We start from the raw sequence: 12,599 nt of genomic DNA on the forward strand, positions 1-12,599 counted from the left end.
GCAAAAGAATTGACTGTTACCCCACGGAATCTCATGGAACCAGGTGTCCACTGTTTGACGGTGCAGCCTCAGAGAGTGGTGAGACCCTTGTGTCACCATGGAATATCCTGAAACCACGGCTCCCTTGTGACAAACCTGGGCTTTATGAAACCAAGGAAACTGCTGGGATGCAATGGAATCTCAAGGAACCAAGGGTCAGCTGTCAACACATCAGCTTCTCAGGAAACCAAGGCAAACACTGTGACACAGAGAGGGGCCTCATGGGACCCAGGAGACCATGGTGACGCCGTAGTGGGATCTCATGGAACCAAGTGTGAATAGTTACAGGACCCAGGAGACCATGGTGACACCGTGGTGGGATCTCATGGAACCAAGTGTGAATTGTTAGAGGACCCAGGAGACCATGGTGACACCGTGCTGGGATCTCATGGAACCAAGAGCCCAGAGTTTCACGGCTCAGCCTCATGGATCGCTGGAGACCATGGTGTCCCAATGGGAACACATGGAACAAAGGCTCCTTAGTGACACACCAGGGCCTCATGGAATGCAAGAGATCATCCTGATGGAATGGGAACTCATGGATTCAAGGGTCCACTCTTTTGCTGCGTGGCCTCATGGAATGCTGGAGACCATTGTGGCACCATGGAAACGAATGGCACAAAGGCTCCACTGTGACCCAGCAGGGCCTCAGGAACCAAGGACACCGCTGTGATACAATGGAATCTCATGGAACCAAGGTCCAGTTGTGACAAAGCTGGGCCTCATGGAACCAAGGACACCACTGTGATACAATGGAATCTCTAGGATCCAAGGATCAATTGTCAACACATCAGGTTCCCATGAAACCAAGCAGAACATTGTGACACAGTGGAATCTCATGGGAGCAAGGCTCTGCTTTGATCAAGTGGGGCCTCATGGGACACAGGTGCCACTGGGACATTGTCAGGCTTGGTAGGAACAAGACACCACTGTGTCAGACCAAGGCCTCATGGGACCTAGGAGAGCCCTGGGACACAATGGAACCTGATGGAACCAAGGGCCCATTGTGACACGGCAGGGTCTCATGGAACCCCTGTGCCACTGGGACATTGCCAGGGCTGGTGCAAGCAAGGTTCCACTGTGACAAAGGCAGGCCTTGTGGCACCCAGGAGACCACTGTGGGACAATGGAATCTCATGGAAGCAAGGCCCCATTGTGACAAAGCGCGGCCTCATGGAAGCCCAGTGCCACTGGGACATCTCCAGCCTTGGAGGAAGCAAGTGTCCATTGTGACACAGCACAGCCTCAAATCACAGGAGAGCAGAGGGATGCCATGGAATCTTGGGGAACCAAGTGTCAATTCTAAACACAGCGAGGACTCCTGGAACCCAGGAGACCATTGTGATGCTGCACTTTGTCACAATGGGGCCGTGCTTCTATGAGGATCCATGGGCCCACAATGTTCTCCTGGGTTCCAGGAGGCCCCGCTGGGTCACAATGGCCCCTTGCTCCCACGAGCCACAGCACGGTCCCCGTTGCCCCTGGGTTCTGTGAGGCCCTGCTGCGTTCACAACTGACACTTGCTTCCATGGGATTCCATTGCGTCACAGTGGCCCCCATGTTTCCATGAGGTTCTGCTGTGTCACAGTGGACACTGGGTTCCACAAGAGCTGGCAATGTCCCAGTGGCACCTGTGTCCTGTGGGCCCCACTTTGCCAAAGCAGAGCCTTGGCTCCATGAGATTCCAGGCTGTCCCAATGCTCTGCTGAGTTCCACGAGGCTGTGCTGTGTCACAATGGACACTGAGTTCCACCTGCCCTGGCAATATCCAAGTGGCCCCTGGCTTCCATGAGGCCCCGTTGTGTTTGCAGGTGACACTTGGTTCCCCAAGATGTCATTGTCACGCCGCTCTCCTGGGCGCCCTGAGGCCTTGCTGTGTGTGAGACATGACCGCTACTTTTAAAATTTTAAGGGTGATTCAACCTTGAAAAAAATGACAACAAAGGACTGAAACAGGAGAAATCACAGCACTGGGAGCCCTTCCCCACCCCGTGGCTATCAGCCACATGGCTCCTTCACAAATTGGCTGCTCCTCCTTTTAGGCTTTTGGTGTTGCATCAGGCAATCCTAGCCCCACCCAAAGTCTGTCAGGTAACTCTTTGTGGCCGTCCATTGGGGGAGAATGCTTTCTTGCACCCTGACTGGAGAGCAGGTGTTGCCATGCCTGCCTTCCAGTGACAAACCTGCCCTCCCCAAATGCCCCAACCACCAAGGCCATTACAAGGGCAGGGGAAGAGGACTATGGGGGACAGATGACAATAACATCACTACACATCTTAACACACACATAGGATCTATCTCCTCACTGTGAGACCCAACTATGACATTACTCATCTGTAACACTGTGCAATAATGGAGCCTTGTTCCTACCAGACCTGGCAATGTCCCAGTGGCACCTGTGTCCCATGAGGCCCCACTTGGTCAAAACAGAGCCTTGACTTAACAACTGACCCTTGTTTCCTTGAGATTCCATCTGTGAAAAACACGTTCACTCTCCTGTGAAAATGTACAAAGTTTAATAAGGGACAATGGGAGAGCAGGACCATGGAGCAAAGGTTATTACGGCCGGGTGCATCTTGGCACTCAGCCAGGAGCACCCTGTTACCTTCGGGGATCCCCTGAAATACCTTTCCCCTTACATCAGCCTGGTGCATATTCATAGAGCCTCATGCATATCCATCAACTACTTTACATATTCCAGGAATGATTTTACATGGCCCCTCCTTGGGTCTGCCTTTTCAGAGCATGTGTGTTTCTTGGCTGTGGTTTTGGCTCCTTCTCTTTATCACCTCCAGGTTTTGGGCCTTGGTGCACTCTGCCTTCAGACGGGGAGTGCTGATAGTTGGCAGATCTGTACAGGTGTCCTCATCCCGTGTGCATTGGATGTTATCCCATCCAAGCAGGCAGTTTAACACAAGCACACTTCTATCAGCTATTTCACTACTATGTCTAAGCTCAATTAACAACAGAAATAAAAACTACATCTTTAGAACAAAGTTATTTTAACATCACACATATAAAATCCATTTTAATATTTGCAAAAAGCCAATATTATGATATTTATCTATAACAGGGTGAAGGAGCCCTGGCCCAGGCTCTGGCCCTGGGGGACATGGGGACGCTGCCGGGGGGTTCCTGTCCCCCTGTGCCACCCCCAGGGCCCCGGCCTCCGTCCCCGTGTCAGGCTCTGGGGTTGATCTCGTGGAACATCCTCTGGGGGAGGCTGCGGGGCCGGGCCGGGGGGACCCGGGGGGACAGGGGACCCTGCTGTGCACGAGCAGGGTTGGACTGCTCTGGGGGGAGCTGTGAGGGGGCCGGGGCAGAGTGACCTCCCCAGGGACCTCACACAGCCCCCGTGATGTCACACTGCCCCTGTGATGTCACACTGCCCCTGTGATGTCACACTGCCCCTTGTGATGTGACACTGCCATCTGTGATGTCACAGTGACCCTGTGATGTCACACAGCCATCTGTGATGTCACACAGCCCCTGTGATGTCACACTGCCCCTGTGATGTAATGGAACCCATGTGATGTCACACAGCCCCTGTGATGTCACACAATTACTCTGTTATGTCACACAACCTCCATATGATGTCATTCAGCTGCTATGTGATGTCACAGGGCAGATTTGTGATGTCACAGTCACCCTGTGATGTCACAGCCTTCTCTGTGGCATCACACAGCTGCTCTGTCACTCTGTGTCACAACCCACATTGTGATGTCACAGAGCCACCTTCTGTGATGTCACAGCTAGCTCTGTGCTGTCACAACCCCCTCAGTGCTGTCACACAGCCCACTCTGTGCTGTCACACAGCCCCTTGCTGCCATCCCAGCTGCTCTGTGGCTCTGGGACACAGCCCCAGAGGTGCTGCTGTGACACAGCCCCCGCGGGGACATCCCACAGCCCCGGCCAGTGCTGAGCCCCTGGGAGCTCTGTCTGTGCCCTGCTCGTGTCCCTGAGGGGCCCTGGCAGTGCCCCGGCCCTGCTGGGCTGTGCACAGGAGCTGCTCCTGGCCAGAGCTGTCTCTCTGCAGCTCTGCTGCCCTTGCCAGGAGCTGCCTCTGGGCCAGGAGCCCGGCCCAGCTCAGCAGCACAGACACAGCACAAGGACTTTAATCACCCTCTGGGCCTTTGCTGCTCTTTGCATCACACCCAGTCCCTCAGAGTGGGCTCAAAGACTTCTCAAGAGCTCACAGTGAGATTGAAATACTGACGTTTCTTGTACTTTAAAGAGATCCCTGTGAGGGACAGCACTGAGAAAGTGTCCCCGGGTTCCAGGGAGAGCAGAACACTGGAGGCACTGATGGCAGCTGGGGACAAACAAGGCAAAGGTGTCTCTGGTGCTGAGCAAACCTGGATTTGTTTCAGGAATGTAAAGGGCCAAGGCCTGAGCCCCAGGGCCTGGCCAGGCAGATCCTGTCCCTCCCTCCTTGCTCAGGGCTCTTCCCGGGATGGGCCCTGGCATGTGGGGATGGGCAATGCCAAGGGCAGGAGCGTGGGGCGGCCCCTGCCAGGCTGCTGAGCAGGGACAAGGAGGCAATGAGGCCCCAGGCCTGCAAGGGTCACTTGTCCCCTCCTGGCTCAGGCCCAGGGCCAGCAGCCATGGCCAAAGCGCTGCCCAGGTTGGCTCTGTCAGGGCTGTCTTGCAGCTGCTGCCCATCCCTGTGCCCTGTGCAGCCCAGGCTGTCCCACGGTGTCCCTGCCCTGGCCTCTGTCCCTGCAGGCTCTGGGCATCCCCCGGCTGCCCCACCTGGCTGGGCCCTTCCTTTGCTGACAGCTCTGCCTCCTGCCTGCCCCTGCCTGCCCACACAAAGCCTGGGGCTGCTCCAGGCTCCTGCTGGGGCCGTGCTGCACCACAGCCCTGCCCTGACAGGGAAATTCCTTTCTCCTGCAGCCACTCTGGGCCTCCCCAGCTGCCCTTGGCGTTGATTCTTTCTCTCTCTGGCTGTTTTCCACTATGTCAAAAGGATCCACCATCCCTGAAATCGCTCTTTAAACACTCTCATGGCTCTGCTCCACTGTCCTCAGTCTCCACCCCACTGAGCACAGAGCTCCTTTGTCCCTGTACAGTGCTCATGGGCCCAAGGCCTCCAAACCCCTCCTTGGGACATCTCTGGGCCCTCTCCAAGGTGTTTCCAAATGAAAACATTCAGCTCAGAGTCTAAAGAAATCACCAGAGGACAGGGCCAGCCCGACCTGTCTGTCCTGGCTACTTTTGTCTGGGAGCGATCCTTGGATATCCAGAATTTGGGAGGCCAAATTCTAATTTTGGCCATGGTCCCTGGACAAGAAGGCTGGTTCTTTTCCATAGGAATGAAGGAACAGAGCCCCAGTGTTTCAGGGGCAGATGAGAGGTGACCACCAGAGGCCAAGGCCAGCCAGACCTGGCAGGTTTTGTTTGGTGAGATACCCTTGCACAGAGGGAATTATTTTAGGGAGAGTACCCATTCTGGCAATGGGCATCTGAAAAGTCAGACAGCCCTTTTCCATAGCAAGGAAAGCAGAGAGCCCCAGTGCTCCAGAAGCTGATGAGAGGCAGCCCTTGACATGCCAAGATCAGCCAGAGCTGTCAGGTGGGCCCTGGGAGGCCAAGCCAGCCAGAGCTGTTCCATGTTCCCAGGGTTCCATGGGGTCCCACAGTGTCCCAATGGTCCCTTGCTTCCATGGGGCCCTGAGGTGTCATAATGCCCCCTTGGTGACACCAGGCCCTGAAGGTTGGAATGGTCTCCATGGTTCCATCAGGCCCCACAGAGCCACAATGGTCTCTGGGTCCATGGAGCCCCTCTGTGTCACCATGGCCCCTTTGGTTCCCTGGGCTCCAGTGGTGCCACAATGATCCCCTTGGTTCCATGGGCTCCAGTGGGGCCACAATGATCCCCTTGGTTCCATGGGCTCCAGTGGTGCCACAATGATCCCCTTGGTTCCCTGGGCTCCAGTGGTGCCACAATGATCCCCTTGGTTCCATGGGCTCCAGTGGTGCCACAGTGATCCCCTTGGTTCCCTGGGCTCCAGTGGTGCCACAATGATCCCCTTGGTTCCATGGGCTCCAGTGGGGCCACAATGATCCCCTTGGTTCCATGGGCTCCAGTGGTGCCACAGTGATCCCCTTGGTTCCCTGGGCTCCAGTGGTGCCACAATGATCCCCTTGGTTCCCTGGGCTCCAGTGGTGCCACAATGATCCCCTTGGTTCCCTGGGCTGCAGTGGTGCCACAATTATCCCCTTGGTTCCATGGGCTCCAGTGGGGCCACAATGATCCCCTTGGTTCCATGGGCTCCAGTGGGGCCACAATGATCCCCTTGGTTCCATGGGCTCCAGTGGGGCCACAATGATCCCCTTGGTTCCATGAGGTCCCCACAGTGTCCCAGGGATCTCCATGGGAAGGAAAGAACCCAGCCCCACTGTTGCAGGCGCAGCCACCAGAGGCCCAGGCCAGCCAGCCTTGACGGTACTGGCAGATTTTGCCTGGGAGCAACCCTTGGATATTGAGAATTTCAGAGGTGGAATCCCAATTTCAGACATGGACACTGGAGGAGAAGGATGGTTCTTTTCCATAGGAAGGAAAGCACAGAACACCGGTGGTGTCTCAGGGGCAGATGAAAGGCGGCCATCAGAGGCCAAGGCCAGCCAGACCTCTCTGTCCTGGCAGCTTTTGTCTGAAAGCAACCCTTGGATATCAGGAATTTGGGAGATGGAACCCCAATTTCAGCCGTTTCTGCATGGATAAGAAGGACGGTTCTTTTCCATAGGAAGGAAAGCACCCAGCCCCAGTGTTTGGACAGCAGGGGAGAGGCACCCCCAGGAGGCCAAGGGCAGCCAGACCTGTCTGTCCTGGCAGCTTTCACCTGGGAGCAATCCTTGGATGTATGGAGTTTTGGAGGGGGAATCCCAGTTTTGGCCATGGTCAAGATGGGTGTTTTTTCCCATAGGAAAGTAAAGCACAAAGTCCAAGTGTTTAGGAAGATGATGAGAGGTGGCCACCCTCAGGCCAAGCCAGCCAGCCCTGTCTCTCCTGGCACCTTTTGTCTAGGGGCTTTCCTTGGACATTGGGCATTTTGGAGGTGCAATCTCAGTTTTGGCTGTGGGTGCCTGGACAGGAAGAAGAGTTCTTTTCATAAGGAAGGAAAGCACCCAGCCCCAGTGTTTCAGAGGCAGATGAGGGCCAGCCCTCAGGAAGCCTAGGCCAGCCAGACTTGTCAGTGCTGGCAGCTTTTGTCTGGGAGCTATCCTTGGATATAAGGAATTCCAGAGGCAGTTGCCCAGTTTTGGCCATGAGTGCCTGGTTGAGATGGAGGGTTTTTTCCCACAAGAAATAAAAGCACATGGTCCCAGGGTTTCAAAGGCAGATGAGAGGTGGCCCCAGGTAGCCAAGGCAGCCAGATCTGTCCCTCCTGGCAGATTTCATCTGGGAACAATCTTTGCATGTAAGGGAATTTGGAGAAGGAATCCCAGTTTTGGCCATAGGGCCCTGGAAGAGGATCAGGACAGTTCTGTCCCATAGGAAGGAGAGCCCAGAGCCCCAGTGCTTCAGGGGCAGATGAGGAGCAGCCCTCGACATGCCAAGGTCAGCCAGACCTGTCCAGCAGCCCCCGGGAGGCCAAACCAGCCACACCTGCTCCCTGTGCCCTTGGTTCCATGAGGACCCACAGTGTCCCAATGGTCTCCTTGATTCCAGGAGTCCCTGCAGTGTCACAATGTTCTCCTTTCTTCTGCAGTGTCACAACGGCCCCTTGGCTTCCCTGAGCCCTTGCAATGTCCCCGTGGCCCCTCGGCTCCCTGTGGCCCCGCTGTGTCACAACGGCTCCTTGGTTCCACGGGCCCCACAGCTTCATCCTTGGCCCTTGGTTCCAGAGGGGGCCTGAGTTTCACAATGGTCCCCCTGATTCCGTGAGGCACCAGAGTGTCACAATGGTCTCTTTGCTCCCATGAGGTTCCATAGTGCCACCATGGTGTCCTTGGATCTGCGTTGTCACAAGGGCCCCTTGGTTCCATGAGTTTCTGGACTGTCAGCAATGGTTTCTTTGCTCCAGAGGGGCCTTGATGTGTCACAAGGGCTCCGTGGCTGGGGTTTGTGTCTCACCCACGCTGAAACCCCAGCAGTTGGTAGCCATGTGCGTTTCTTTCTATAGAGCTTCTGTCTTCCTGTCTCTCTGTCTTCTCCTTCTAATGCTCTTGATATGGAACATTTTTTGATACCTCAACAACTGAAGTGATTAAACGTTTCTGGGTGCAACAGGCTGAGTTAATGAAGTTACTGCTATGGTGTTTTATGTTGAATTGGATGTTTTAGTAAATCTTTTTCCAAAGTTTCTTGATTTTCTGATCTTTGCCAGGAAAATTTTGTGCCATTTTGTCCTCTTGAGAATATATGGTTGGTGTCTCTCCTGTGCACCAAACTCCAGGAAAGGAACCCTTGGTTACTGTGAGAAACGACTGCAGACTTTGAAAATTTTAAAAGGTTTATTCAACCTTAACAAAATGACAAGAAAAGGACTAAATAAGGAAGAACAGGCCTGGGAGCTCCCCTCGTGGCTGCCTACCACGTGCCTGGCTCGTCCTCAAGATGGACGCTTCGCCTTTGATACCCCGGGATTGCTTCAGCCAAACCTGGCCCCTCCCACAGTCTGTCAGTCAACTCTTCTTCGCTGTTTATTGGTGGAGTCTGCTTTCCTGCAGCTTGATTGGAGGGTCAGGTGCTGTCCTGCCACGCCCCCTCCCCTAGGAACAAGTCTGTTCTCGCCTTCTTTCTACCTGTCCTGGATGGCTCAGGCTATCTGATGGTAACAACGGGGGGAAAGGGACTGTGGGGAGAACAGGGGACATCTAAACAACAGACTGCAATAACATAATCACACATCAATAAAGCTTCTCTTAATATTCACACAGTATCCATCCCTTAATTGCGAGAGCCAATCATCTCATTAGCCATCTATAACACAAAGGGACCTAAAATCACCGTTACAAGGTAAAATTACCCAAAGACTAAAATCCACCCATATGGGCCTAAAATCAGCCAAAGGCATCTAAAATCCACTCTAAAACTGCCCAGTTTATCCTAAAATCGCCCAAACAGGCCCAAACCCCACCCAAATGGGCTTAAATCATTCAAAGGGATCTAAAATCCACCCTCAAACCCAACAGATTTGGCCTAAAATCTGCAAAGGGGCCTAAGATCCACCCTAAAAGGCTTGAAATCACTGCAAGGGATCTGAAACCCACCCTAAACCTGTCCAGTTTGGCCTAAAATCACCCAAATGGACCTAAATTCTCCGGGACCAAGACCAAACCCAGCAGCAGAAGTGGCACCAGCCACAAGACTGACACTAGAACTGAGATGGCAGCGCCACAGGACCGGCACCGGGACTAGGACCAAGACCCAGACCAGAACCTGCACCAGAACTGGCACTGGGACCAAGACTGGGACCAAGCCTGACACTGGGACCGGCACCAGGAGCGCTTTGGAACTGGGACTGGCACCGGCAGCGCTCCAGGACTGGGATCAGGACCGAGACTGGAACCCGGCACCCGCACCGGGACTGCTCTGGGACCGGGACCAGGACTGAAACTGGGAGCCCTCCAGGACTGAGACCGAGACCGTCACCGGAACCAGCACCGAGAGTGGCAGCGCTCTGGGACTGGGACTGAGACTGAGATTGGCACTGGGAGCACTCCAGGACCAAGACCAGCACCAGTAGCAGCACTGGGTCCAGAACCACTCTGGGACCAAGACTGAGACCAGCACTGAAACCAGCACCAGCACCGGCACCGAGAATGGCACCGCTCCAGGACCGAGACTGGGACTGAGACTGGGACTGGCACCGCTCTGGTACCAAGACTGGGACTGGGACTGGCACTGCTCCAGTATCGAGATCAACACGAGAACCAGAATCAGCCCCAGGAGTGCTCCGGGACTGAGATGGAGACTGAGGCAGGCACCGGAACCAGGATCAGCACCAGGATCACTCTGGGACCAGCACAAGGAGCAGGAACTGGACTGGAAATGGGATTGGAAATGGGATTGGCACTGGGATCCCTCCTGGACCTCTGCATTCATTCTGGGGAGCTTTGGCTGCGCTCCCGGGCAGGATGGGGAGGGACCCCTGGGCAGGGCGGGACCCCCTTGGTTCACATTGATCCGGTGCAGCCATCCTGGTCCATATGGTCCAGTTTGTATGATCCCAGTCTCAGCTCCTAATCCCCACGGTCCCAGCCTGTGAAATCCCAGTCCACATGATCCCAGTCTGTACAATCCCAACCCATACAATCCCAGTCTACATGATGCCAGTCCACATGGTCCCAATCGGTGCAGTCCCAGTCTGTGGGATCCCAGTCCATATCATCCCAGTCTGTATGGTCCTGCATGGCACACACTCCAAGGACCTGGAATTCCAGTTCCCAGCCAGGAAAAGATGTTCCTGCCCTTGAAGGCAAAGCTCCTAAGAAGGGGCCGAAAGCCAAGTGGATCCTACAGTGACATTTCACTGCCAGCCTTCAGAACTTCACCCATGGCCGTTGTAGCTCCTGCACTGGGAATTAAATCAGGGCAGGGTCTTTGGTGGCAGCTGCCCTGGCTCAAGGGAGACACTGAGAGAGAAACAGAGCAGGCAAAGAGAGGCAGGAGAGAAAGGAGGACACAAACACAATCAGCTGAGAAGGTGGCACTAACTCTGAAAGTTTTATTTGCTATCAAATACATCCCACCCACCCAGCCCCACACAATCCCAATCCCATCACTCCAAATTGGGATTGCACTTCTCCCAATCTCCTTCACACCCCATCTCACTCTGGCAGCTGTGGAATGGAGTGAGTCTGGTGTGGGACTGAGTTTTTTAGGGTGGGAACAAGGCATTTTGATGTGGGATTGAGCCTGTATGAATTAAAATTCAGTTGTTTTCAGTGGGATTCACTTGTTTTGAGGTGACTCTCTTGGCTTTTGGAGTGCAAAGAGATGGAGAACACTGCACAAAATCCCCCCCCCAGACTACACAAATCCTTCAGAATATTCTCTCCAAACCATCAATTTCCCATTAAAAAAACTCTGAAATTGTGGGACTTTAGACATCTTTGATCAATTTTTTTCTTTAAACACTGTTTTGGCTGTTTTTAAGGGATGAAGATGAATCAGAAAAAAATGCCAAACAAAAGGACAAGCAGGCAGGAGTGTTCCCAACATGGATCACAGGGAATGTGAGTGACCAGGGTTGTGCCCAAAGTGCCTCCTCCAGTGGAGGATGGAGCTGCAGCAGCGCACGAAGCTCTTCCCGCACTCGGGGCACTCGCAGGGCTTCCCTTACCGGTGCCTCCGTTGGTGTCGGGTCAAGGTAGAGCTCCTGGAGAAGCTCTTCCCACACTGGGGACACTCGTAGGGCCTCTCCCCGGTGTGGATGCGCCGGTGCCTGACGAGGGTGCAGTTGCGCTGGAATCCCTTCCCGCAGTCTGGGCAGCGGAATGGCCTCTCCTCTGTGTGACTCCGATAGTGCAGGAGGAGATTGGAGCTGGACTGAAACCTCTTCCTGCATTTATCACACTCGTAGGGCCTCTCCCCTGTGTGGATGCGCCGGTGCTTCACAACGTCGGAGTTGTTCTTGAATCCCTTCCCACAGTCGGGGCATTGGAAGGGCCTCTCCTCTGTGTGACTCTGATAGTGCTGGAGAAGATGGGACCTGGTCTGAAACCTCTTCCCACACTTGGAGCACTCATAGGGCCTCTCCCCCGTGTGGGTCCTCTGGTGCTTGATCAGGTTGGAGCTCTCTCTGAAGCTCTCCCCACACTGCCCACACTCGTAGGGCCTCTCCCCAGTGTGGGTCCTCTGGTGCCTGATCAGGTTGGAGCTCTGGCTGAAGCTCTTCCCACACTCCCCACACTCGTAGGGCCGTTCCCCAGTGTGGATCCTCTGGTGCCTGATCAGCTCGGAGTTCCACCTGAAGCTCTTCCCACACTCCATGCATGTGTGGGGCTTCTCCCCATCATGGAGCTGCTCATGGAGCACCAGCTCCGAGCTCTGGCTCCATCTCCGGCCGCCTTCCCGGCCCAGGCTGGCTCTTTCCCCCTCACATCCCCGCCATCTGCGTTTGCAGCCCCTCCTCGTGCGGCAGCTCCGGGCCTTTTCCTCCCCGTTGGCTTCCTGCGCCGTGGAGCCGCTCAAAACGGCCTCTGCCACCAGGTTCTGCCGCGGGCATTTGTCCTCCCTGCTCTCCATGCTCAGCTCCTGCTCTGGGCGAGGAAGGACAAGGACAGCATGGGATTTGCCTCCGTGCCACAGGCAAGGGCAACGAGATCCCCCCAGGGCTGTGCTGCAGCCGGGGGCCGTGCTGGGCTGGGAGATGGAGCAGCACAGAGGGGAAAGGGGCACTGACTTCCTCCTCACCTGCCTCAGTGTCCCAGAGCATCTTCCTCTTCCTCACAGCCTCACAGGGGTTGGCAATGTGAAATCCTGGTTTGGAGAAAACAAGGGATGAGCACCTGGAGTTTGAAGTTCCCCCCACCCAAGTCCATCTCTACAAGTCACCGGCCACCTGGGCTCCAGAAAACCCTCCCAAACACCAACATTCAGCCCTGAA

The 12,599-nt window shown here is 55.0% G+C and overlaps 1 protein-coding gene across 1 annotated transcript in view; it reads right to left on the bottom strand.

Annotated features, from left to right (window-relative positions):
* LOC143696089 (uncharacterized) overlaps nucleotides 1–12,395 on the bottom strand; it is a 154,952-nt gene extending 142,557 nt beyond the window's left edge. The window contains exon 1 of the mRNA XM_077191297.1: nucleotides 11,389–12,395. Within this exon, the coding sequence (XP_077047412.1) occupies nucleotides 11,389–12,238 (850 nt within the window). The 5' untranslated portion in view covers nucleotides 12,239–12,395. The remainder of the gene's footprint in view (nucleotides 1–11,388) is intronic.
* Between the last annotated feature and the right edge of the window lie 204 nt (nucleotides 12,396–12,599).

This window comes from Agelaius phoeniceus, chromosome 28, assembly GCF_051311805.1.
Source record: "Agelaius phoeniceus isolate bAgePho1 chromosome 28, bAgePho1.hap1, whole genome shotgun sequence".
In the NCBI taxonomy this organism is placed as follows: Eukaryota; Metazoa; Chordata; class Aves; order Passeriformes; family Icteridae; genus Agelaius; species Agelaius phoeniceus.